The sequence below is a fragment of the Microcaecilia unicolor genome, chromosome 3, assembly GCF_901765095.1.
Source record: "Microcaecilia unicolor chromosome 3, aMicUni1.1, whole genome shotgun sequence".
Classification (NCBI taxonomy): domain Eukaryota; kingdom Metazoa; phylum Chordata; class Amphibia; order Gymnophiona; family Siphonopidae; genus Microcaecilia; species Microcaecilia unicolor.
In genome coordinates, this window is record NC_044033.1 from 87907684 (window position 1) to 87934255 (window position 26572).

The window sequence follows — 26572 nt, forward strand, 5'->3', positions numbered from 1 at the left end:
ACGTTGTTTACCTTTGCTGGCGGGGGACCCCAACCCCCGCCAGCCGAGGTCCACTTCCGCCTGCTTTTAAAAATAATTCTTCAGGGAGGTGGTTCCATCCACCCCCCACTATTATTTCCCCCCTTTATTTGTGATAATGTCTACTATTTTTCTCCAAAACAGGCCTTGGGGGGGCTCATTTGGGGCATAAATATACTTCTCCTTCATCATAACATGCACTGTTATAACACGAATTTGGATATAATGCGGTTGCGACTATGACTTCTCAAATTTTTGCATAGAAGTTTTGATTTTTGTTGACATGCGGTTTCGGCTCACATAGTTTTTTTTAACATTCTTTATAAGTCATTGCTATAAGTTCCAAGTTTTATTGAGACGATATACTGCCCTAGGAGCAACCTTTCAGAGCAGTTTACAAACAAAAATATTACAGAAAGTCAAAAGAAATACATATCTATATAAATAATTCCCACTTCCAACGTTCTGAAGCTCACTCCCTGGCAGTGAAGTCGCCCTGAAGCCCTGTAGTGTTCGTAGGGTCTCAGCACCAGTCATAGATCCGCCCTCAGCCCCGCCCCCCACACATAATTCGCACCTACAACATTCTGAAGCTCACTCCATGCCACTGAAGCCCTGTAGTGTTTGTAACCTCTCAGCACCACTCATACAGCCGCCCTCAGCCCCGCCCTACGCACAATACGTCAGTCGCTACGCAGCCCTACTTCACGCCACACAGCCAATCACAGCACCTCTCTCACTCCCGCACCAGCCAACCCGCATCTTCTCATATGATCGGTCTCAGTGTCTCGCCCTCTGATTACACTGTCACTGCCCCCCCCCCCCCCTCGGAGACCTCCATCTTCTGATTTCAACAACAACTGCCTGCAACGGAGACCTCCATCTTCTGATGTGAAGAAGAAATGCCTGCAATGAGCCCGCCTGATTATGGAGAAAAACTGCCTGCAAAGAGCCCGTCTGATTACGGTCTCAGTGCCCTGCCCTCGGACACCTCCATCTTCTCAACTCTCAGTGTCTTGCCCTCGGAGCCCTCCATCTTTTCATCTGAACAAAGCTGCCTGCGACGAGCCCCCGCCTCACCCACTGTCACGTGATGAGCCCGCCTGATTCAACAAGCACAACTGCTGAAATTGTGCTGCTCAGCCGTCCACATAATTCCCCCTGCTGGCTGCCTTAACACCTACCCCACCGTCATGCCTCGCGCTGAAATCCTACTCAAACTGATCACAGGTTCAAACAAATTTGGTCATGTCACCCTTCTTAAACTTGGTACTGCCTTGCCACCCGAGTTCAATCCACTTTGGTGCTCCACATCCTTTGCTTTTGCTCCCATATTGGCAGACCAGGAGGTGACAGGTGAGATTCATTTAGAACTGGCACTTGCCACTTTGTACTCAGCAGGGCTGAAGGATATTTTCTAATTGGTTCTAGCAACTGGAGAGGGCCGTTTGGGAATAATGGAAGATCTACCTTTCAGTTTTTTTAGCACAGAAGGGTGTGGGTGTCTTTTCTGCTTTCCCTTGATCACCAGGCTCATATTTCTCAACATCATGATCTGTGGTTAATGGGAGAAGGTGATTACCTTTCTAGCGCCCGTTTCATTTCAATGAGAAGCGGGCTTTTTATTTACTAGTTACATTATAAAATACATATTGTATAATGAAAAAAAAACTCCTCCACAATCTGCAAGACAGTGCCAACCAAGGCTGACCACCTCCCTGAATAAGAAGGTTTACAGGCTTGTCAAACTGTAGATGTGAATATTCTAAATGGAGAGGGCAGGGTAGCGCATTCCAAAGAGAAGGGGCTACCACACTAAAGTTCTGAATATGTTTAAAGTCATATCAGATTTGATGAGTGCGAGGGAATAAAAAGAGCATTATTTTAAGAAGAACAAAGAGTTTGTGTGGGACAGTATAGAATTAAAAGACATAAGTATAAAGGAAATAAGGACAAGATCTTGTATGTTATTCTATGAGATATTGGCAACCAGTGATTTTCTCAGAGAAGGTGGGGGGGGGGGGGGGGGGGGTTAACATGGTCATATTTTTTTGATCCAGTTGTCAGTTTTATTGCTGCATTTTGCACAACCTGCAAGCCACTGAATCTTGTGCCTTGTAATAAGGAATTACAATAATGCAGTCTTGTTATAACAAAATATTGAGTGAGAATTCTATGAGCTGTTTTGTTGAAAGAATGTTTAACTGAAGAAAGTTGCTTTAATTTGTAAACAAACAAACAAACAAAAGAAAGCCCTTAATGATATTGGAAAAGTGATTGAAAACTCATATTTTCACTGATGATGACTCCAAGTATTTTTTACTGAGGATTTAAAACCAACTGGTGTGCCTGCCAAGGAAATTGGAGCACAAACTGTAGGGCGAGTTCTTTGGTTGATGAGAAGACCTTTGTTTTTTCCCAGATTCAATTTTAGTTTTTGTACTGTAATGCATGTTAGATTTTGATTGAGGGCAGTTATTTCTGCAAGGTTATTGCAATCTAAGGGTGTCTTTTATAAAGGTGCACTAGGGTTTTTAGCACATGCTAAATGCTAGAGATGCCCATAGGATTATATGGGTGTCTCTAGCTTTTATCACATGCTTATTTTTTTAGCATGCACTAAAAACACAAGTGCACTTTTGTAAAAGGGGCCCTAAGTTTGTCAAGATCTGAATATCATCTGCGTATACAAATGGGGTTAAACCCAGAGACTGTATAAGTAAAGAAGAGATGTAGATACTAAAAAATGTTGGGGCAAGGATGAACCCCTGTGGGACACCACATGTAAGAGAACATGACTGGAATGAGTCACCTAGCCAGCGGATAATTTAAGTAGTGGAGGAGTGGCCTAGTGGTTAGGGTGGTGGACTTTCGTCCTGGGGAACTGAGGAACTGAGTTCGATTCCCACTTCAGGCACAGGCAGCTCCTTGTGACTCTGGGCAAGTCACTTAACCCTCCATTGCCCCGTGTAAGCCGCATTGAGCCTGCCATGAGTGGGAAAGCGCGGGGTACAAATGTAACAAAAAAAAAAAGTATGCGCTGAACTATTCTAATGCAGTATATGAAATGCCTATAGTGTAAGTCTTGTTGTCTAGTCCACCAGTTCAAAAATCGTAACCTTGTAAAGTAGGATCTTAAAAATGGCAAGCGGTTTGTTGAAGAGAAAATCGGATACATTGGAAAATAATACTAAGAGCAGTAGAGCTCATCAATAATGATAAAACACAAGCAAATGTCACAGGAAGTTATTTGTAGGGCTGCAACTTCCTTCATGCTTTTATTAAGCACTTTCATCTGGACATAGCTGCCAGGCAAGTGGCAGCCTTTGGAGCTCAGATTCTTAGTGCAGGAGTTTCCGTTTCCCACCCTCATTAAGGGGTGTTTTGTTATATCCCATTGGTTCTGGACTGGTCTGGTGTTGATAGAAACAGAGAAAAATGTAGGCAGATAAAGACCATATGGCCTGTCCAGTCTGCCTATCCATGCTTTCTGCTGTCCCTATCAATCCCTTAGAGATCCTATATACTTGTCCTAACCTCTATTGAATTCAGATACTATTTTCTTCTCCACCATCTCCACTGGGAGGCCATTTATGATGAAGACCCCTGACCATTTTAGTAGCTGCCCTCTGGACCGACTCCATCCTGTTTATATCTTTTTGAATAGGAAGAAACATGTTATTCTTACCTGCTTTCTTTCTTTAAGTCCCACCTGACCACTCAAGACTTCCCTCCCTTTTGTTCTGTTTGTTCATGTTTCTGTTGAGAAGTCTGAGCATTTTGTTTGTTTCTCACCCTTGTTAAGGAGTGCTTTGTTGAAGTTTTAGAATATTCGGTTTAAAGTAGAATCCTGGATTCCCTCTTTTTGTGGGGAAGATAAGGAAGTAGAAGTCATTGCTTTGTTAAGAAAAAAATGCTGTAGAGCCTGGTCTGCATGGGGCCCTTTATAGGGCAGAGCTTTCAAGCACTTGGTCTCTACCTGTATCTGCTGGTAGATGGCCACAGCCTACTGGTTCTGGACTGGTCTGGTGGGACTCAAGGAAAGAAAATTAGAAAGTAAGAACATATTTTTCCTTACCCTCTGTTCTGCTTCTCTCCCCCCTCCTAAGTTGCACAGGCCTATAGGTTTTCCATATAACTGAATTGACAGCAGCAAACAACATTTCAAAATAGTTTGGCATTGTAACATAGTAATAGTACATTTAAATCTTTAATTGCTTTGCATGACAATATTAGATTTGTAGTTTATCTGAAAATGTAACAATATTTTTGCTTCTTACAAAATTGGGGCCCTGTTTATTTAGCCATGCTGTAGGCGTGCTAGCGTTTTTAGCACACGCTAACACTAGAGACACCCATAGGAATATGGGTGTCTCTAACGTTAGCGCACGCTAAAAACGCTAGTGTGCCTTAGTAAACAGGGCCCTTACTCTTACTTTTTTTTGTACATAAACAGGATTTGAAAATAATTATCCTCACTTATCATCAGTGGACATGACACTTCTACCATCTTAATATTTCACAAATAATTCTTTTCAGCTGTCATTATAGTTTTGTTAATAGTAGAACACAGACATCATTGCTGGTCCTGTGTATGTGTCTCTTTTTTTAATATTTCAGTATGTTTTCCCTAAATGATCAGTGACAGACACTTTAGTACTATTTCTTAGAAACTTTTAGTTTTACTTGTATTAGAAGGTAATTAATTTGCACATGTGGTTTCTTTCTTTTGACAGAACTGCATTTCCTTCTGCCATCAGATGTCTTTCTGCCTGACAGAGTTGCACCTGTGGTCTTTGAAGAATACCTTACATGTTGGGGGTAAATCAACTGCTGCCAAATTCCATTCTTTGCTTGCAACAAATAAGAATTCTATTCAATGCTCATTCAGCTAACACACAAGTCTGAATCCTCATGTGAAGATTTTCTCTTTGATTTACACTGCAGGGAGAGCAAGTTTTAGAACATTGTTGTGTTGACTGGAGAGATGGCCTTTTAGTTCTGTCTTCATAATTAAGTCATTGCAGACTCAAAAGATCCCTTTCCATTTTGAAAACAAATATTTTTGTATGAATCAGTTTTTGTATTCCTCCTAAAAAAGGAAAACAGTGCCTCTTAATTGACACCTAGTTTTTGATTGCACTGGCTAGTTCCTGTTGACAGGTGTTGCTATGCTCTTTAGTAGAGAATTCAGTTCAGCAACATTCACTGGACTCTCTTTAACAGTTTCTTATAAGAATTATTTATAATATAGTATTTTTGTATACCATATGAAGAAACAATTAGAGAGTGTATTTGTGGAATACAGGATTTTTAAAATAAAATTAGAAGAACATTCAAAAATTTCAAAATGTCATGCTGTTTCTTATAGAGATAATTCACAAGCACTATCACAAAACATGCTTACTGGAACATTTTTATGTTGTCTAAATGTTGCTCAAATGATAGGAAGCTATTGTCGATAGTATTGAACTGTTTAATAACTAAAGTAGCTGAAACTTATGAGAAATTTTAAATCAAATGAATATTTATTTTCAACATCCCCTCCCCCATACCTTCTTCCCCTTTCCCTACCTCCATCCATCTCACCCCATACTCCTCTTCCTGCAGCTCTCTTCCCCTATCCATAGCAGCTAACGTTTGAAAATGATTGGGGGTGCTGAATTCATGAACTGAACACAAATTTCCACTCACCCAGCAACAAAAGAAAAACGAAGTATGGCTGGTTGTGAGTTACCAGCCTGTATTTTAAATGTCAAGAGCAGGGCAGATAATGTGGACATGGGGAAGACTCCTATAGCCAGATCATAAGCTAGGTTCCTGCCAGTCTCTCCTCCCCTTCACCCCCCCCCCCCCCCCCGCAGCCAGTCAATATCTTTGTCTCTTCCTTTGGTCCATCCACACACCACAGTTCCCCTCTAACCAGTTATTACCAGTCTTTCTATACACCACACTCTCACTTTCCCCTTATTTCGTTTTCCTCCTCTCTTCTCCTTATCCTCTTTACTCTGTCTACAATTTTAAAAATTTCTCCTCCTGCACAACCATAATTTGATATTTTTATTTGGAAGCAGAGAGTTTAATGTTTAATAACTCTCTGCCTTCTCCACTCCCTGTAACATTTTCGCCTGTTGCGCTTCTTAGTTCTTCTTGCCTTAAGGCTACTAGATGTCCCCTATGGCAACAAGAAGTGATGTCAGAGGGAGTGGGACCCAGCAGAGAGACACAGTGTGCTTGGGGAGAGCCTCTGCATTGCATAGAGTTGCTATGCTGTGCAATACACTGGAGAGAAGGAGCTGGGAGACACAAACCACAGAGAGAAGTTTGAGGAACTAGAGATGGGGAGAGAATTTGATGTTGGACCTGGGGGTGAGAGAGAGAATTAAATTATGGATGGGGAGGGGGGAGAACTAAATGCTGGATGGGGAGGGGAAGATTTAGATGCTGGACGGGGGAGGGGAGGAAAGAGGTGCAAGTGTTGGACTGAAGTCGAGAGAGAGGTGGAGTGCCTGGGCTTACTGGAAGTGCAAAAGAGAGAGAGGGAGATGGCTGGGCTTACTGGAACTGGAAGGGTAGAGAAAAGAGAGCGAGAGGGAGGAGATGATGGCTGGACTGGAAGGGGGAGGGGAGAGACAGAGATGGTGATGGCTGAACTGGAAGGGTGGAGGAGTGTGTGGAGATGTAGGACTGGAAGGGCAGAAGAGAGAGAGGTGGCAATGCTGGATCACAAGGGAAGTGGAGAGTGCAAAGAGAGGTGAAGATGCTGGGTCACAAAGGAGGGGGGTTAGAGTGGAGGGAGAGAGAGCGAAAACAAATAAAAGTACCCATAGGAGGAATGGAGAAAATATGGGAATAAAAATTTGGAGAAAGAAATGAAAAATGGAAGAGACAACTCATAGGGAGAGAGAAAAGGAATGGGAAGAAGAGCAAGAAAGATAGAAAAAAGGAAAAGCATCAAGGGAAAGGGGTAGAAACATATGTAGAGAAGGAAAATTATTCAGATATCCAGTGGTGAAGGAAAGAGTCAAATAAGAGACGGAGCTGAAACTGAAAAAAAGGAGGAAGATATCAGAGAGAAAATCAAAAGGAACAGATAAGATCAGAACGTGAGGAGAGAGATGAATAATAAAATTAAGGCAAAGACATCAAAGGTTGGATATTTTTATTACCTGATAGATAATTCATCAGCATATAAAGTCTTGGGAGCCATTTTGAACAGCTGGATTTTGCCAGCTGATTTGGCTTTTTCATTGCATAATTAATTTTCTTTGATGTGGGACATATCACCCAGCATAAGACTTTGGTTGGAGACCCTACATATTTTGTGTTAAGCAACTTGAAGAAATTACTCTTAAGATATAAAAGTAATAAAATATTTATTTTTAGTAGATTATAATTTTTATAGTGAAAATTTTCATAGGAAGTCTCCGCCCAGGTGTCCCAAATTTGCAAACCAAAAGTCTGGTAACCATACCTTGACCCAGTCTTCTTTTTCCCTTCACTCCTCAGCAACCTCCAGTGCAGCTCTCCATAACCAGTTGCCCTTCCAGGCAGGTTTGGCTTGCCTACCCTTTATTTGCTTCCCATTTGTTGCTGCACTGAGTAGTCTTGGTGGTGGAGCAGTTAACCTTTGCAGTATCAATGCTTCACTAAATCCTGAACAGTGAACAGGCCCTTGTGTGCTGCAGGCAGACGCTGTGGCGTATCCATGGGTGGGCCAGGGCTCACCAAAATTTCATCTCCCTTAGTGTGGCTTGCCGGGATCCCCAAGCCCCGCCAGCCAAAGACCTCCTTCCCACTAAACAAACTTACTTCTTAGGCGGCTGCCAGCACTGTCCCTGAGCTGCTACTGCCAGCTTCATGCCCCTTCACAGTGAGCATGCTCAGTTTTCACGCATGCACGAAATTCAGCATACATGCAGGCCAGCTTCTGGCAGCAGCAGTTCGGGGCGTGTGTCAGCGGTCATCCAAGAACTAAGCTTGTTTGGCAAGAAGGAGGTCTTCGGCTGTGGGGCTTAGGGATCCATGCCAGCACAGGTGTTTCATTTACACATTGGGAGGGGGGCTCTGGGAGGGGAGTTGCGAGTTAAATTTGGGTTTTGCTTTAGTTTAGTTTTTTTTTTTTGGGGGGGGGGGCAGCAGACATGAAATTTTTGACCCATTCGCTTTGCTGTCTGGCTCGCCCTAAATTGGCTGTCTGGCTACACTACTGGGCAGAAGCAAGTGAGAGTATCTTGGCTCATGTCACCAGCAGCTCCAGCAGATGTACCTGCAAAGGCTGCAATCTCAGAAGGAGAAATAAGAACTGTATTGGGAAATGTTATACCTTGACGTACAGGTGGTTAGACTCAACTTAGGTTTTTATGAGAGGTTAGCGAGACCTGCAGTTGTCCCTTTTGATCTCACTGGGATGCTATCTCTAATTTGAAACATTTTCTTAGCTGCAGGGTCTTGATGCATGTGGTCCCAGAAACACCTACAACGGAGCCAGTTAGAGAGCCATATGTTGAGACTGGATAAATTAGATGATAGAGTTTCAGACTTGCAATGTGGCCTTGATAATATAATTGATAGACAATCATTATCAAGCCTAAGCTTGTACAGAAAAGTTTATTACAAACATAATTAGTATTAGGAACATAGCAAAAGAAAAGGCAAAAAAAATTTTAAATATGTAAATATACTCAGCTCCTCATTTGGATCCAAGATTACCAATAGTGGAATAAAAAAAGAAAAATAGAACATATTCCAAAGTAATTAGAAATCTGTCTAACATAGAAGTGTCTTTTCCATATCATCAAGCTGATCAATCCATAGACTGGTGAGTTGTGTCCATCTACCAGCAGGTGGAGATAGAGAGCAAACTTTTGCCTCCCTATATGTGGTCATGTGCTGCCGGAAACTCCTCAGTATGTTCTCTATCTCAGCAGGTGGTGGTCACACACAGCAGCAGCTCTGGCTAGGCCTCCAAGCCTAATTTTTAGGTTTTGTTGAGTGCCTGGGGTTGAGGGCTCTTTTGAGCAAGTGCAAACCTGGTGGTGCCAGGTCCCTCCTTTTCTCCCCCCTCCCGCTGGCTCCGTTAAAAAAAAAAAAAAAAATTTTGAACGTCCTTAAAGGCGTTTATTTCGACGTTTATTTAAGTGTCTATTGCAGCTACTCACTGGGACACCAGGTCGTTACAACTCGGAGCGGACAGCAGGTAATTTTTACCTTTTTATAGCGGGCAGGGGGTTCCCCGATTCTTCTCCTCGTGGCATATGGCGTCGGAGGGCGAGGGCGCAAAGGGTCGCTCCCCGGGTCGCTTGAGCGCTTCTAGAGGGGATGCGGGGGTCTTAAAGCCTGATTCGCCCTTGTTGGGTGACAGTTTCGTGACCGATGAATGTCCCGGTCCTTCCTCCGGCGTGGCGGTTTTTCCCGCCATAAACGCCCATCCCCCGCTCCTCGCCTCCGCCATCTTGGCCGGCCACGCGGCTCGGACGGCTTCTTCTTGGGCCGCCCTTGAGGTTGGAGACATTAATGCCATGAACGCCCTTATTTGGGCGACGGCACAGAAGCGGCTAAAGTTAAGAGCCGTTCTTCCCGCGCGGCTCCTTCGCGGAGTTTCGCGCCGGACGCCATTTTGGATGCGCAGCATGTCTCTCCCCCGCTATTGCGAGCGCCGGTTGAGGGTGCGTCTAGGGCTGTTGCCCAGGCTGCGGAAGTGCACAGTCTGGGGGGTTTCTCCCCCGAGTTGTTTTGCTGCTGCATCAGGCCTTCCTCATGCACAACGCTGCCCCTGCTCCCTCGTCTGGTAAGAGGTTGAGGTTCCCAGAGGTAACGCCCTCGGGTTGATTCCCAGGCCTTGGAGGAATTTGTCTCCTCCGCTGTAGATGAGGGCCGCGTGTCTGAGGTCTCCCAACGGTCCTTTGCGGATTCCTTGGAGAGACGGATCCCCGCTCGGATGGAGCGGATGACCCCTCTGCAGCGCGGCTTTTTAGCCCAGAGGATTTGCCCAACCTGTTGTTACAGGCCATGGACACTTTGAAGATTTCCTCTCCGGAGGACGTCTCTCCCTCAGCCCCTGTTGGCTCTGCCATTATGCTGGGGACGAAGCGCCCGCCTAGAACCTTCCACGTGCATGATGCCATGCACACCTTAATTTTCGGCTCAATGGGATGTCCCAGAAGCGAGCCTTAAAGTGGCTAGGGCTATGTCCCGCCTCTATCCTTTGGCTGTGAGTGAACGTGAGGCCTATCTGTGGCCTACCGTGGATTCTTTAATCACTGCGGTGACTAAGAAAACGGCGTTGCCGGTGGAAGGTGGCACGGCCCTAAAGGACGCCCAAGACAGAAGATTGGAGGCGGCCTTAAGGTCGTCCTTTGAGGCGGCTGCTTTAAGTTTGCAGGCCTCAGTTTGCGGCTCCTATGTGGCCAGGGCGTGCCTGACTATGGTGCAGCGGGCTTCCCCCTCGGATCATTCCTTGAGGGCTGATTGGCCGGCCCTGGAATCGGGCTTAGCCTATTTGGCAGACTTGCTGTATGATGTCTTGAGGGCCTCAGCGAAAGGCATGGCTCAGACAATCTCTGCGCGGCGGTGGCTTTGGCTGAAACATTGGTCTGCTGACCACGCCTCTAAATCCCGCCTGGCTAAGTTGCCTTTTAAAGGCAAGCTGCTCTTTGGGGTCGAGCTGGACAAAATCGTGACCGATCTCGGCACGTCTAAGGGCAAGAAATTACCAGAGGTCAGGGCTCGGGCTAGTACTCCGTCCCGGTACCTCCAGAGGACGGTTTGCAGGAAGCCCGTCGGTACCGCCCGGGCAAGTCGGGTTCCTCTGCCCCCTCTTCCTTCAAGAGGAATTTCTCCCCCAAGCAGCATTCCTTTCGCAGAGACCGCCGTCCCGGAGGTGCTCCCTCCGGTCCTCCCCCAGGGTCTCGTACCCAATGACGGGGTCTTGGTCCACGCCCCAGTGCAGATTGGAGGACGGCTGTCCTCGTTTCTGGGCGAGTGGACCACAATAACTGGAAGTCATCAGAGACGGCTACAAACTAGAGTTCTGCCGACCCTTAAAAGACGGGTTTGTACTCTCTCCCTGCAAGTCTCCGGTCAAAGCTGTGGCAGTGCAGCAGACTTTGGACAATCTGATCCGCCTGGGCGCGGTCGTTCCGGTGCCAGAAAGTCAGCTTGGCAAGGGACGTGGTACCAAAGAAAGGAGGTTCTGTCCGGCCTATCCTCGACCTCAAAGGGGTCAATCGGGCCTTGAAAGTGCGGCACTTTCGCATGGAGACTCTCCGCTCTGTTATAGCGGCAGTGAAGGCAGGAGAGTTCCTGGCATCCTTGGACATCAAGGAAGCGTACCTGCATATTCCCATCTGGCCTCCTCATCAACGCTTTCTGCGTTTTGCAGTCCTGGGACGACACTTCCAGTTCAGAGCCCTCCCTTTCGGGTTGGCTACTGCTCCGCGGACCTTTTCCAAAATATGGTGGTCATCGCGGCCTTCCTACGAAAGGAAGGGGTACAAGTCCATCCTTATCTGGACGACTGGTTGATCCGAGCCCCCTCTTATGCAGAGTGCGGCAAAGCTGTGGACCGGGTAGTTGCTCTTTTGAGCTCCCTGGGATGGATCATCAACTGGGAGAAGAGCCAGCTGCGCCCGACTCAGTCCCTGGAGTACCTGGGAGTCCGATTCGACACCCAAGTGGGCAGAGTGTTCCTGCCAGACAATCGGATTGTCAAACTTCAGGCTCAGGTGGACCAGTTCCTAGTAGCCTCTCCCCTTCGGGCTTGGGACTATGTGCAGCTGTTGGGCTCTATGACGGCCACGATGGAAGTTGTGCCCTGGGCCAGGGCTCATATGAGACCACTTCAACACTCTTTGCTGCAGCGCTGGACTCCGATGTCGGAGGATTATGCTGTGCGCCTTCCCTTGGACCCAGCAGTGCGCAAGGCGCTGAGCTGGTGGATGCAGACAGACAAGTTGTCTGCGGTAATGCCTCTGGTGACCCCAGAGTGGATTGTCGTCACGACGGACGCCTCGTTGTCGGGCTGGGGAGCCCACTGCTTGGGAAGGACAGCGCAGGGGCTCTGGTCTCCTGCAGAGGCAAAGTGGTCTATCAACCTCCTGGAACTCAGAGCCATTCGGTTGGCGCTTTTGGAGTTCATCCCGGTACGGTGTTGAAGCCTGTACCGGTCCTGTCGGACAATGCCACGGCTGTGGCCTATGTCAACCGCCAGGGAGGTACCAAGAGCGCCCCTCTAGCCAAGGAGGCTATGAATCTTTGCCAGTGGGCGGAAGCGAACCTGGAGCAGCTTTCAGCGGCCCACATTGCCGGAGTCATGAATGTCAAGGCGGACTTTCTCAGTCGCCATACCTTGGAGCCCGGAGAGTGGCAGCTATCTGCTCAGGCGTTCTTGGACATCACGAAGCGCTGGGGCCAGCTGAGCCTAGATCTGATGGCGTCATCGGCCAATTGCCAAGTGCCGCGCTTTTTCAGCAGAGGACGGGACCCTCGATCCCTGAGAGTAGATGCTCTTCTCCAACAGTGGCCGACACAAGAGCTTCTCTATGTGTTCCCGCCCTGGCCCATGTTGGGCAGGGTGCTAGACCGGGTGGCAAAGCATCCCGGCAGGGTAATCCTGGTGGGTCCGGATTGGCCCAGGCGTCCCTGGTATGCGGACTTGATCAGGCTCTCAGTCGACGATCCTCTGCGGCTGCCAGTGGAGCAGGGCCTGTTACATCAGGGTCCCGTGGTGATGGAGGATCCCTCCCCCTTTGGTCTTACGGCCTGGCTATTGAGCGGCAGCGTCTGAGGAAGAAGGGCTTCTCAGACAAGGTCATCGCCACTATGCTGAGAGCGAGGAAGCGCTCTACTTCTACTGCTTACGCCAGGGTTTGGCGTATCTTTGCAGCGTGGTGTGAAGCAGGCTCACTTTCTCCCTTCACTGCTCCAATTTCTTCAGTGTTGGCGTTCCTGCAAGAAGGTCTGGAGAAAGGCCTGTCGCTCAGTTCCCTTAAAGTCCAGGTAGCGGCTCTGGCTTGCTTCAGGGGCCGCCTGAAGGGTGCTTCCCTGGCTTCGTAGCCAGATGTGGTGCGCTTTCTCAAGGGAGTTTATCACCTGCGCCCTCCTCTGCACTCAGTGGTGCCTGCGTGGAATCTCAATCTGGTACTAAGAGCATTGCAGAAGCCGCCTTTTGAACCCTTGTCGAGGGCATCTCTGAAAGACCTGACGTTGAAAGCAGTCTTTTTGGTGGCTATCACTTCAGCCAGAAGAGTTTCCGAGCTCCAGGCGCTCTCATGTCGAGAGCCTTTTCTGCAGTTCACTGAGGCAGGAGTGACTATTCGCACAGTGCCTTCCTTCCTGCCCAAGATTGTTTTCTCGCTTCCATGTGAATCAGCAGCTCTGTCTCCCTTCCTTTCGTAGGGAGGACTACCCAGAGGAGTACTCTGCTCTTAAATATCTGGATGTGAGACGAGTCATCATCAGATACTTGGAAGTGACCAATGATTTCCGGAAATCGGATCATCTGTTTGTCGTGTTTGCAGGTCCTCGTAAGGGTCTGCAGGCTGCTAAGCCTACAGTGGCAAGATGGGTCAAGGAAGCCATTGCAGCGGCTTATGTGGCCGCGGGGAAGGTGCCGCCTATCCAGCTGAAGGCTCACTCCACGAGAGCTCAGGCGGCCTCGATGGCAGAGGCCGGATCCGTCTCCTTGGAAGAGATATGCAAGGCGGCAACTGGGCTTCGGCTCATACATTCTCCAAGCATTACCGTTTGACTGTGGCTGCACGGGCGGAGGCCCGGTTTGGAGCTTCAGTGTTGAGGTCAGGGATTTCAATGTCCCGCCCTGGGTGAGTACTGCTTCGGTACATCCCACCAGTCTATGGATTGATCAGCTTGATGATATGGAAGGTAAAATTATGTATAATCATACCTGATAATTTTCTTTCCATTAATCATAGCTGATCAATCCATAGCCCCTCCCAGATATCTGTACTGTTTTATTCTGGTTGCATTTCAGGTTCAAGTTTAGTCTTCATTTACTTCAGAAAGACTTCGTGTTCAAGTTTTTTCACTTGGATTCTTCAAGAGTTAAGACGAGTTTGTGTTACAGTGAGCTGCTGCATTCCTCTCCCCTCCGTTTTACGGGGCTGGATTGAGACTTAAAATTCTGCCGGCACTCCCTCCCGCTTCGTGCGGCTGTAGGGCAGCTTTGTACCCCTCCCGCTTCGGCGGTGTTAGGGTCAGTCAGCTCCTCCCGCGGTTGCAGGATAAGCCAGATCCCCCCGCATCGGCGGGTGTGGTGTCCCTCCCCCGCTCCGCGGGGATGAGCTGGACGGATTCCCCTCCCCCACTTGTGTGGGGATGAGCTGGGTTAATTCCCCTCCCCCGTTTTGGGCGGTGGTGAGCTGGGCAGAGTGTCCCTTTGTGGGTGTAATTCTCTGAGTCCTGCGGATGGAGCTTTGATATCGACATACTGAGGAGTTTCCGGCAGCACATGACCACATATAGGGAGGCAAAAGTTTGCTCTCTATCTCCACCTGCTGGTAGATGGACACAACCCACCAGTCTATGGATTGATCAGCTATGATTAATGGAAAGAAAATTATCAGGTATGATTATACATAATTTTACCTTACTTTACAGAGCTCCAATAAATGTCAATAAACATTAACATTCTCTAGATCCCAAAGAGCGTTTGGTTACAAGGAATTCTGTAAGCTGAGATGGCTCAAAAAAAAAACATATTTAACTGATTGGAATCTGACTATGCATTTACACGGGTATCGAAGGTGAAAAGTAGCCCCAATCTGGAGGACTCCTTGCTTAAGCAGCAAGAACTGCCTATGTCTCTTTTGAGTCTCTTTTGTTACATCTGGGAATATTGATATTTTGAGACCTATAAGTTCTTTATCTTTGTTTTTAAAGAACATTTTTATAATCCATACTTTATCCAAAGTTAACGCAACAGTTGCCAGTAAAGTAGAGGGAATAGCCAAATCCGCATCAGAGGATTCAAGAATGGCTGAAACATCCAAAGGAATTTCAGCTTGGTTAGTAGACGATTGTGCTTCTCTTGGTTTATGTGGAAGATAATATACCTGGGAAAAAGGGGGAATAGTATCTTCTTTAAGTCCAAAAATTTCCTTAATATCTTTATTAATGAATTTCACATATAACAGCAACACCAAAAGAACTATAAATGTATATCAGGTATCAGGGAAAAAACCCCAATGTAACCACTTAACCGCATAGTAACAAATAAAAATATGGCAGGTATATGTGTTCCAGTCGCTTTTGTGTTAACTCCCCCTTCCTCCCCACCCTGAACCCCACCTACTCCGTGGCAGCAGGCCAACAATCGTGGGAAGCAGCTGAGTGAGCCTGGAATTCCTTCCCTAATTGACAATACATAGTGGATGTTCCCCCCATGGTCTTCGAGAGGCACATTAGTTCCCTAGAAGCCATCTGATCCATGCTAGCTTTCCATTGTCTAAGGGAGGGGGGGAAGCTCCCCACCCAGTCCTGCAATATGGTCTTCCGGGCAAGCACCAGAGCCAGCAGCACAAATTTACTTATATAGTCCAGGAGACTCTGCTCAAGTAGCTTGGTGTCGAAACCCAAAAGAAGCACCCCATAAGACCATTGAAACCCCGTTCCCAGGACTGATTCGAGTGTAGAGAGGACCCTGGTCCAAAATGGCTTAAGTGTGATACATTCTAATAAGTGATGCACCGTGGTACCTCTCCCCACTCCACATTTATCACACACATCAGATTCCCAAAGGCCCATAGCTTTACCCTTATAGTAATGTACACATGCAAAATTTTATACTGTATCTCATAAAGACTGACGTTTGGGGTGACCCAAAATGCCAAGTCATAGCAAGAGGACATATCCTGTTTCGACACCTGGTTACCCAAACTAGAGCTCCACTCTTCACTAGCATAGCAAACAAAGGGGAAGGTTTCTGCTCTTTGCCCATCAGCTGGCATTAACATAAACGTGGCATTGAGCTTAGTGAAAGAGGGGTGCGCACCATCTCTACCCTTCAGGGAGGCCACATAGTAACAAATCTGTAAGTAGGAGAAAAAAGAAGTCGTGGCAAGACTCCATTGCGCTTCACAATACTGAAAGGAAGGGATAGCCCCTCCTTCCAATTTCTACTAACTGACTGACATACCAACACCCATTTCGGGCCCAGAGCCCCAGGGCTGATTGTCCCTGGCCAGCCAGAAAATTAGGGTAGTCTAGCATATCCAGAAAAGGGGAGGGGGAGGCCCCAACGCCCCCCCCCCAAAAAAAAAATGTGACCATCACCATGTACAGGCCAACTTCAGTGGGTACAGTAAGGGTCTTGTCTCCCTGCCGCTGGACTGGATCACATTAAAATTGGAAATTGGGGCAGCCTCTGTCTCTCAGACATAAGCAGGGGCATATTTATAAAGACCCATGTGGAGCTCATGCACCCAGCACATAACAGCTGCGATGTTATAGAGCCGAAGATCTGGCAGGTTGACACCCCCTGCCCCCTATCCTGAAGCAGTTTAGCATAGCCAATTTGTGCCCTTCGGGCCTCCCAAAGAAAATAAACCACAATTCCTCGATAAGCAGTCTCATCCCGGCATATAATCCACAGAGGCATCATTTGCAGGGGTAGAGCAACTTAGGGAGGAGAGAACCATCTTCACTAGTGTGACGCAGCCCAAGAACAAAATGGTAAGTCCTTCCACCTGAGACACAAAGCCTTAATAGAGTGGAGGAGTAGCCTAATGGTTAATGCAGTGAACTTTGATCCTGGGGAACTGGGTTCAATTCCCACTGCAACTTCCTTGTGACTCTGGGCAAGTCACTTAACCCTCCATTGCCTCAGGTACAAATAAGTACCTGTATATACTATGTAAACTGCTTTGAATGTAGTTGCAAAAACCACAGAAAGATGGTATATCAAGTCACATTTCCCTTCCCTTTCCTTAATAGAATCTACTCTGTTCCGAACATTCTTTTTATACTTGACAGCAAAATCAAGATGTAGATATACCCCAAGATATTTCAAAGGCCCTGTAGTTCAAACCAACGGGAAGTTAGGAAGCTGACAACTACTACAGCCAGAGGATATCACCATAGCTTCTGATTTGTCAAAATTAATTTTCAGTCCACAAAAAGAACCAAACATCTAAATAAGCAACATCAGCTGGGGAACTTCCTGGGGTGCCTGCTTCAGGAAGATCAACATGCCATCCATAAGTAAGTTAATTTTATATTCTTGGTTTCCTACGGTGGTGCCTGTAGAGCACTTGACTGGCAAATCATCCTGGCCAGAGGCTCCAAAGAGAGAACAAACAACATCTGGGAGAGAGGGCACCCCTGCCGTGTGCCATGCTCCAGGGAAAATGTTGGAGTGAGATTCTCATTTACTAAAATATGCGCTGTGGGATATCAATATAACTCTCTTAACACCCACCAGTAATTCCCCCATTATACCAAACTGAGGCAGGATGTAATGGCGCGCTGGGGGTGGGAACTACCACCAGGCGCTACAGTACCCCAGCGGTGCTTCCTTTTTAGCGAGCTGTAAGCCCGCATTGGGCTTGCCACCACTTTGTAAAAGGGACCCTAAATTTGGCTTCTGGAACCTCCCTGACTTATCCCATATACATGAGTGTCCCCATTTTGAACATACATAGTTTTGCTGGATTAATTACTTTGCTGGGGAGACTACTCTCTCTGATTTTCTCTGCATTTTTTCAGCACATGTATGTTTGTCCTTTCACTCAGTTATGTACAGTATATTTTCTCAGCACACAGTAGGCTGGTCACCTATTTTTAGATTTACCTCTTTTTACTAGGACAATGACCACAGACAGTTCTGTCATCTTCATAATGTACACAATGGATATCAGTCAGGCTAAGTTTACAGTATATCCTTAGTCTCAGTTGACAAGTTAACTGTAAATTAGTTGTTGCATTAGTCTTAAGTCTCTTAGCTCCCAGAGTTTGGCTGGTGCAAACTTTCAATCTCCTCCTGTTGTTCTACACTGTGTCCTTTTACCCACTTATTTCTTTTATCTTTATTATATCAGACAGAATTAAAGTGCATAAGTACATAAGTATTGCCATAATGGGACAGACCGAAGGTCTATCAAACTCAGCATCCTGTTTCCAATCCAGGTTACAAGTACCTGGCAAGATCCCAAAACAATACAATACATTATATGCTGCTTATCCCAAAAATAAGCAGTGGATTTTCCCCAAGTCCATTTAAATAATGGCTTATAAACTTTTCTTGTAGAAAGCTATCCAAACCTTTTAAGCTAACTGCTTTTACTACATTCTTTAGCAACAAATTCCAGAGTTTAATTACCCGTTGAGTGAAGAAATATTTTCTCTGATTCGTTTTAAATTTACTACTTTGTAGCTTCATTGCGTGCCCCCTAGTCCTAGTATTTTTGGAAAGAGTAAACAAGCGATTCACATCTACCCGTTCCACTCCACTCATTTTATCAACCTCATATCTCCCCTCAGCCTTCTTTTCTCCAAGCTGAAGACCCCTAGCCACTTTACCCTTCTCCTTTATCATTTTTGTCGCCCTTCTTTGTACCTTTTCTAATTCCACTACATCTTTTTTGAGATGTGGTGACCAGAATTGCACACAATATTTGAGGTGCGGTCGCACCATGGAGCGATACAAAGGCATTATAACGTTCTCATATTTGTTTTCCATTCCTTTCCCAATAATAGCTAACATTCTGTTTGCTTTGCCGCAGCAGCAGCAGCACACTGAGCACAAGGTTTCAACGTATCATCAACAACGACACCTAGATCCCTTTCTTTGACAGAGACTCCTAACGTGGAACCTTGTATTACGTAGCTATAATTCAGGTTCCCCTTTCCCACATGCATCACTTTGCACTTGCTCACATTAAATGTCATCTGCCGTTTAGAAGCCCAGTCTCATCAATCCACGTTTTTGAATATGCTCTGTAATTTTGTTCTTTATAATAGTCTCTACCATTTTGCCCGGCACCGACGTCAGGCTCACTGGTCTATAATTTCCCGGATCTCCTCTGGAGAATTTTTAAAAAATTGGCCACCCTCCAATCTTCCGGTACCACGCTTGATTGTAAAGATAAATTACATATTACTAACAATAGTTCCAACAGTTCATTTTTCAATTCTATCAGTACTCTGGGATGAATACCATCCGGTCCAGGAGATTTGCTACTCTTCAATTTGTCAAATTGCCCCATTACATCCTCCAGGTTTATAGAGGATATTGTGTTCAATTCTGGTCACCGCATCTCAAAAAAGATATAGTGGAATTAGAAAAGGTACAGAGAAGGTCGACAAAAGTGATAAAGGGGATGGGACAACTTCCCTATGAGGAAAGGCTGAAGCTTGAAGAAAAGACGGCTGAGGGAAGATATGATAGAGGTCTATAAAATAATGAATGGAGTGGAACGGGTAGACGTGAAGCTCTGTTTACTCTTTCCAAAAATATTAGGGGGCATGCAATGAAGCTACAAAGTAGTAAATTTAAAACGAATTGGAGAAAATATTTCTTCACTCAACGTGTAATTAAACTCTGGAATTCATTGCCAGAGAATGTAGTAAAGGCGGTTAGCTTAGCGGGATTTAAAAAAGGTTTGGTTGGCTTCGTAAAGGAAAAGTCCATATACCATTATTAAAATGAACTATGATAAGATCCACTGCTTATTTCTGGGATAAGCAGCATAAAATGTTTTGCACTTTTTTGGGATCTTGCCAGGTATTTGTGACCTGGATTGGCCACTGTTGGAAACAGGATTCTGGGCTTGATAGACCTTTGGTCTGGCCTAGTATGGCAATACTTATGTACGTATTTATTAACCGCCTTTATGAAGAGAATGTTGAGCATTCCATAATTCTACTTCCCAGGCAATCAGGTTTCTGGCAAAAACAAAAAATGGAGACAATTCCTTTGACGCACAGTGCTGGGAGCTCCAGGTCGCCAATGGATTCAGCACCGAAGAAGTGTAGGCGCCAGGAGAACCGCTCCCCCTCCATACAAGAGGCACCTGTGCGGAGATCTCCAAGGAGCCAGGACCAACCTCTCGTCTCGACCACAGCAGTTCTGCAGACTCTCTGAACTGATGCTCCAGCCTTTCCTGGTGTCTGCCCTCAATGAGCGCACCCAGGCCTTGCTCCCTGAGCTGCTGGTTGGCTTTATAAAACAAAGTGCATCGGCGTCAAGGGTGTTTGTGCTAGACGTGCCTCTCATTGCATCCCCACTTGACCCTCAGCCTGCAGTGAGGTCTCCGACACCGGTGTTGCTTGTGGCCCCATTGTTGCCTGCCACCTGCGTGGGTACTCCTTCAGTGTTGGTAGAGGAAGCGTCACTGGAGTCGATGCAGGAGACAACTCATCGACGCCCCTCTAGGTCGAGGCAGGCTCAGTCTCGACTTTCTCCACAGGAGGTCTTGGCTGACACCGATGAGGTGTGCTATTGGGAGTCAGATGATGACCCTCGATACTTTTCGGAGAAGTCTTATAGGGTACCAACTGACCCCTCCCTGCCACAGGAAAGGAGAAAGTCCCCCCAGAGAGCTTTTGCTTGTCCTCTTTTGTTAAGGAAATGTTGGCTGCCATTCTACTTCCTTTAGAAGTGGAGGAGGATCCCAGGGCTAAGATGCCTAAGGTCCTGGACTATGAATTCCCTCCTAGAGAGGCTGTGACGGTCCTGCTTCATTAGATGTTGCAGGATGTTCTCGTGCTGAATTGGGAGTTCCCTTTGTCTGTCCCGGTACTCCCCAAGAAAATTGACACTCAATACCGGATTCACAGTACTGCAGGGTTTGATAAGCCTCATCTGCCTCATCATTCCCTGGTGGTTGAATCTGTCCTCAAAAGGGCCAAGAGTTCTAGAGACTATGTTTCGGTGCCCCCGGGCAGGGAAGTTTGACTTTGAACTCTTTTGGGCTTAAGATTGTATATTCCTTCCTATACTAGACCTGTAATATGGTACTAGGCCTGTAATATGGCCCTGCTAGCTCTCAGTTTTCCTAGCCTTGCTGTCTTCAGCATATTTTTAGTTTCTTCCTGTACCTGTGCATGTAAGCTACAGTGCTTTTTCAGGAAATGGAAAGTACTAGGGCATACCCACTAGTTCCAGTACAACAGCAGCTACGTGCCAGTTTATTTTCATTATAAAATATACAAATCTACAAATAAAAATTATAAAAAGAGTTTTGAATAATGAGCGCAAAAAACGAGGTTTTTTACTTATGAGGATGCTCGCCAGCTGGTTTACAAAAGAAAAAGTAAAATTTCAACAGTAAACACTGAGCAGCGCGGTCTACTGTTCAATAAAAAAAACAGTGAGCTGTTTTAATGTACAATCATCTCTGTTTTACTGTTTTGCAAGTGATCCTTGTAAAATGAAAAAATTATAAATAAATGATTAAAAAAACAAAACAAAACAGTGAGCACCGAGCATCTGAAGTCTTTTCCTCATGGTTCGCACAACATAGAGAGATATTTACTTGCAAGTTGTGGACTTACATTTATATTAGTTAAGCAGGTATCAGGTAGAGTTAATTAACTCATTCAAATAGACAATCAGGTTGCGATGTACTATATACCAACAAGCAGGAGGGCACCAGATCCCACCCTCTGTGTCAGGAGGCTGTCGAGATGTGGCGTTGGGCACTCCAATATGGCATGCTCCTCTGCGCCACTTATCTGGCAGGCAAAAACAACAGCCTGGCTGACGGACTGAGCAGGGTTAGATTTTTTTGCCACTCACAATAAACACAAAGTCCCTCAGTTCTGTTCCAGGCTCCAGGCCCATGACAGACTAATTGCCTTTCTTCTTTATTGGGGGATGAGTCTGTATGCGTATCCTCCCATCCCTCTTGTGGGGAGGACTTTGCTGAAACTCAAGAAAGACCGCAGGACTATGATTCTGATTGCTCCTTATTGGCCCAGACAGATCTGGTTCCCTCTTCTTCTGGAGTTGTCCGCCAAAGAATCATGGAGATTGGAGTGTTTTCTGACCCTTATCACCCAGAACAAGGGCTCTTTTCTGCATCTCAGCCTCCAGTCTCTGGCCCTCACGGCCTGGATGTTGAGAACCTAGAATTTGCTTCCTTGTGTCTTCCAGAGAATGTCTTCCTGGTCTTTCTGGTTTCTAGGAAAGATTCCACTAAGAGGTGTTACTCTCTTAAATGGAGAAGATTTGCCATCTGGTATAAAGGAAGGGCCCTAGATCCTATTTCCTGCTCTACACATACTCTGCTTGAATACCTTGTACACCTTTCAGAGTCTGGCCTTAAGACCAACTCTGTAAGGTTCACCTCAGTGCAATTAATACTTGCCATCAACTTGTAGAGGGTACGCCCATCTCTGGACAGCCTCTAGTTGTTTGCTTTATGACATGCTTGCTCTTATCAAAGCCCCCAGTAAAACCTCCACCTCTGTCATGGGATCTCAACGTTCTCACTCAGCTGATGAAAGCTCTTTTCAAGCCACTGGATTCCTGTCTTCTGAAGTACTTGACATGGAAGGTCATATTTTTGGTGACTGTTCCTTCAGCTTGCAGGGTCAGTGAGCTTAGGCCTTAGTAATGGATGCACCTTATACTAGTAGTCCTCTGCAAGCATCCTGCCTAAGGTTGTGTTGGAGTTTCATCTGAATCAGTTGATTGTCTTGCCATCATTCTTTCGCTGACCTCATGCCCATCCTGATGGCATTGCCTTGCACACCTTGGACTGCAAGCGAGCATTAACCTTTTACTTGAAACAGATTAAGCCCCACAGACAGTCCACCCAACTTTTTGATTTTTTTGATCCCAACAGGATGGGGGTCGCCATTGGGAAACACACAATCTCTAATTGGCTGGCAGATTGCATTTCTTTCACTTTTGCCGAGGCTGGGCTGACCCTGGAAGGTCATGTCAAGGCTCACAACGTCAGAACCACGGCTGCGTTTTTAGCCCACTTGTGGTCAGCCTCCATTGAAGAAATTTTCAAGGTTGCAATGTGATCTTCAGTCCACATGTTCACATCTCACTACTGCCTTGAGCAAGATACCTGACGTGACAGTCAGTTTCAACAGGCAGTACTACAGAATCTGTTTGGGATCTAAAATCCAACTCCACTCTCCTAGGCCTGTTTTAGTCTGTTTCAGGATGCACTCTCACTCAAGTTTGTATATAGTTTCAGGTTAATCTGTGTTATGTCCTCATCGTTGCAAGGCCCAATTGACCAATGGTTGCTGTTTTCAGTGAGCCTGATTGCTAGGAATTCTCCACTTATGAGAATTATGGCTTGCTTGTCCTCGGAGAAAGCGAAGATAGTTACCTGTAGCAGGTATTCTTTGAGGACAGCAGGCCTTATATTCTCACAAACTCTCCCGCCTCCCAGTTGTTTCCTGTTTTTATTTCTTATGCTTTAGTATTGTACTGTAGTAACTGCGCTTTTGCGACGTGCGGGAATGCACTCATGCATGCACAGTAGAGCATGGCTTGCACTCCACAAAGCTCTTTTAAGCTATAAGCACCGGATTCGGCAACGTGGGTCACATTACCCACTTGTGAAAATATAAGGCCTGCTGTCCTCGGAGTATACTTGCTATGGGTAAGAGGTAAGTATCTTTGCTTTTGTGCCTAGCACATAGGCAGATCATTTAGGCACTCCTTAATATTTATCCTCTTTGACTATCCTATACCCCCAATTGTGCTTATAGGTCCTTTGACAACATCCAACTTGTACTTCCTCCCCCAAAGAAGGCACTTTATGAGTCAACCAGGAATTCTGTTTATTATTATTGCATTTCCTTCAGTTATGCCCGGAAGGTTTGACCCATCAGAGCAGTGGCTGCTTCAGAGGCCCATCTGAAGCTAGCCTCCTTGGAAGAGGTTTGCAAAGCTGTGACATGAACTTCTGTCAACACATTCACATCACACTACTGTTTGGAGAGTGATTTCTGATACAACAGTTTGGTCAGTCTGTGCTGAGGAATCTCTTTGAGGTTTAGAATCCAGTTCTGTCCCCTCAAGGCCCTCTTTTATTAAGTTTCAGTTTGTCTTTGGGGGGGAAAAAATAAAAGTAAAAAATGAAACATGACAAAATGGCCTGTTGCCAACAAAAACATGTTTTGTGTTGCTATTTGGCACTCTCTTGTATTATAGAGCCTGTAGCTAGGGATTTCCATGTATCAGGAGTAAACCCCCTTGAACTTCTTTCATAATTTGTTGTGTCAGTACATCAGACTTTTATACATTTAAATAATTCTCTGTCCTACCAGTCTCTGCTCTCTTTGGTCCCAAGTCCCATCAAGCCAGATGCCCCTGCCATGAAGTGGTGGTACCACATTTAAGAAGTGGGAAGGGAGTAGGAAGCACATATGTGGCTGCAAAATAAAACTCCAGTTCCTCTCAGAAATGCTAATATTATTGTCACAGGCCAGGGAGGGTGATCCCTTGGGCTATAGCGAAGTTGATGCTGCTTAATTAACTCGAAGGCTAGGTAGACCCTGACTGGCAACATGTGAGTTTACGCTGCCTAACTAACCTGGAGGCTAAGTAGACCCAGACTGGCAGCAGGCGAGTTACGCCCAAGCTTAGGACCAGGGCTGGCCAAGTCTAGAGGTACACCTGGAGAATAGGGAGTACTGTAACATAGGTTACAGCCTGTGAGCTGGTCCTGATACCAACAATGGTGCTAAAGAGGCTCAAGAAAGTTCAAACAATCCTGGGAGTTAGGGCAGGCAGCATTCAAGGCACACTCAGGCAAGCAGGACAGGTGGCAGTCCACAGTATTTGAAGAGACAAGCCGAGGTCAAAGCCGGGAAGTTAATCTGAGGATGGGAGCATTAACAAGGACAGCCTGGCAGGAGGCATATACTGGAACAAAGGCAGGCAGGCTGGAGAGACATACTGGAACAAGGGCAGGCAGGCTGAAGAGACATTGGAGTCAGCACAAGTCGAGATGGTATCATTGTCCATTCTTTTCGGGGAGGAAGCTTCCTCAGAGCACAGGAAGATGCCTGTTCCTTGGCACTCCCGCCCTCAGCCTGGCCAGTAGCGTAGTAGACCAAGGCAGGCACAAACTCGGGAATACCCACAGGAGTACTTCTGTGAGTCTGATTCAGACCATTCATGAGTGTCTGAATGGGATCTGGAGGTTCTTTTGGAGGAGGGGTTCTTTGGCATCCTGTCAGACTCCTCCCAACCCCATTAAAGGAGAAAGTCTCCTCTGAGGAGCTCTCCTTTTAGACACCCTTAATTTTGTTGCCCCTCCTTCCAAAGGAAGCTGTGACAATGCCTGTGCACAGAACCCTTCCGGCTGTACAGATTAAGCAGTGGGAACCCCCCCTCCCCTCTGTGCAAGCCCATTCATAAGAAGGCCAACTCTGTGTATAGAGTCCAGAAGGCTTCCAAACCACTCCATGATTGTTGAATCCATTCTCAAAAAAGCCAGTAGTTCCATGACTCACTCTTTGGTGCACCTGGAGAAAGAAGGCTCAGGCTGTGGAGTCTTTTGAGAGGAAGGTATTTCAGAATGCTGTGCTCCTTTCCCAGATATAGTCTTATTAGCTCTTATAAGCATGCATTTGTGAAACTTGGTGTGCAAAGTGGCAAAATTTGCAGACACACTATCTCCTGTAAAGGCTGCAGAACTCCATCAGCTACTAACCAGTCAGCGGGAATGTAGAAAGCGCATGTCTCAGGCAACTTATATTGCTTTTGATGTGGTATCCTGGACTTCTGCTTTGGGTATTGGGATGCACAGTCTCACCTGGCTGCATGCCTCAGACCTAGAACTGGTAGTTCAGAAGAAGCTGGCAGATGTCCCATGCTGGTGAGATAATCTTTTTGGTGACAAGATGGAGGAGATCGCCGACCTCATCAGGAAAAGAACTGATACAATGAAGTCACTCTCTCAGCCCACTCCTATAGCAGCCTGCTCTTCTAGGAGGTACTTGGGTGAAGGGCAGCGGAGGCCCTACTACTGTCAAAGGCATAGGGTCCCTACACCCTCTCTTTTGTCCTAGTCAGTCCAGAGTTCTCTCCCACTCGCTGCAGCTGAGACTTCAGAAGTCCCAGCCAGCTTCCCAGTCAAAGCAGGGGATGAGCTTTTCACTGGCTCCACAAAAGTATAGCTGCAATAAAAGTAGCTAATCTGGACAACTTACCGGTGGGAGGGAGGGAGGCTGAATTTTTTCCAACAAAGGTGGCCCCTTGTAACCTCAGATCATTGGGCCTTTAAAATAGTTTGAACAGACTACACTTTGCAATTTGAAAGCACCCCTCCAAATTGCCCATTGAGAGTGAAAAGGTTAAGCTCTGAACACTGGGAATTAATTACACAGGAGCTTTCCTCCCTTTGACAGATCAGTGCAGTCAAACCCATACCACCAGGGCTGAAAGGGAGGGGATTTTACTGAAGGTATTTCTAGTTCCCAAGAAGACAGAGGAATTTTTGTCTCATCCTAGGCCTAAGGGCACTGACAAATATCTGGCAAAACAGAAGTTCAGGATGGTTTTCCTAGGCACCCTACTTCCCTAATTTCCATGATTCAGAAAAATGCCTGGCTATGC

General features: G+C 46.2%; 1 protein-coding gene across 1 annotated transcript in view; it reads left to right on the forward strand.

Annotated features, from left to right (window-relative positions):
- The window catches only part of WDPCP (WD repeat containing planar cell polarity effector), an 846895-nt gene that overhangs the window by 166348 nt on the left and 653975 nt on the right, over positions 1-26572 (forward strand). Inside the window, exon 3 of the mRNA XM_030196158.1 lies at positions 4755-4839. Coding sequence (XP_030052018.1) covers positions 4779-4839 — 61 coding nt within the window. The 5' untranslated portion in view covers positions 4755-4778. The remainder of the gene's footprint in view (positions 1-4754; positions 4840-26572) is intronic.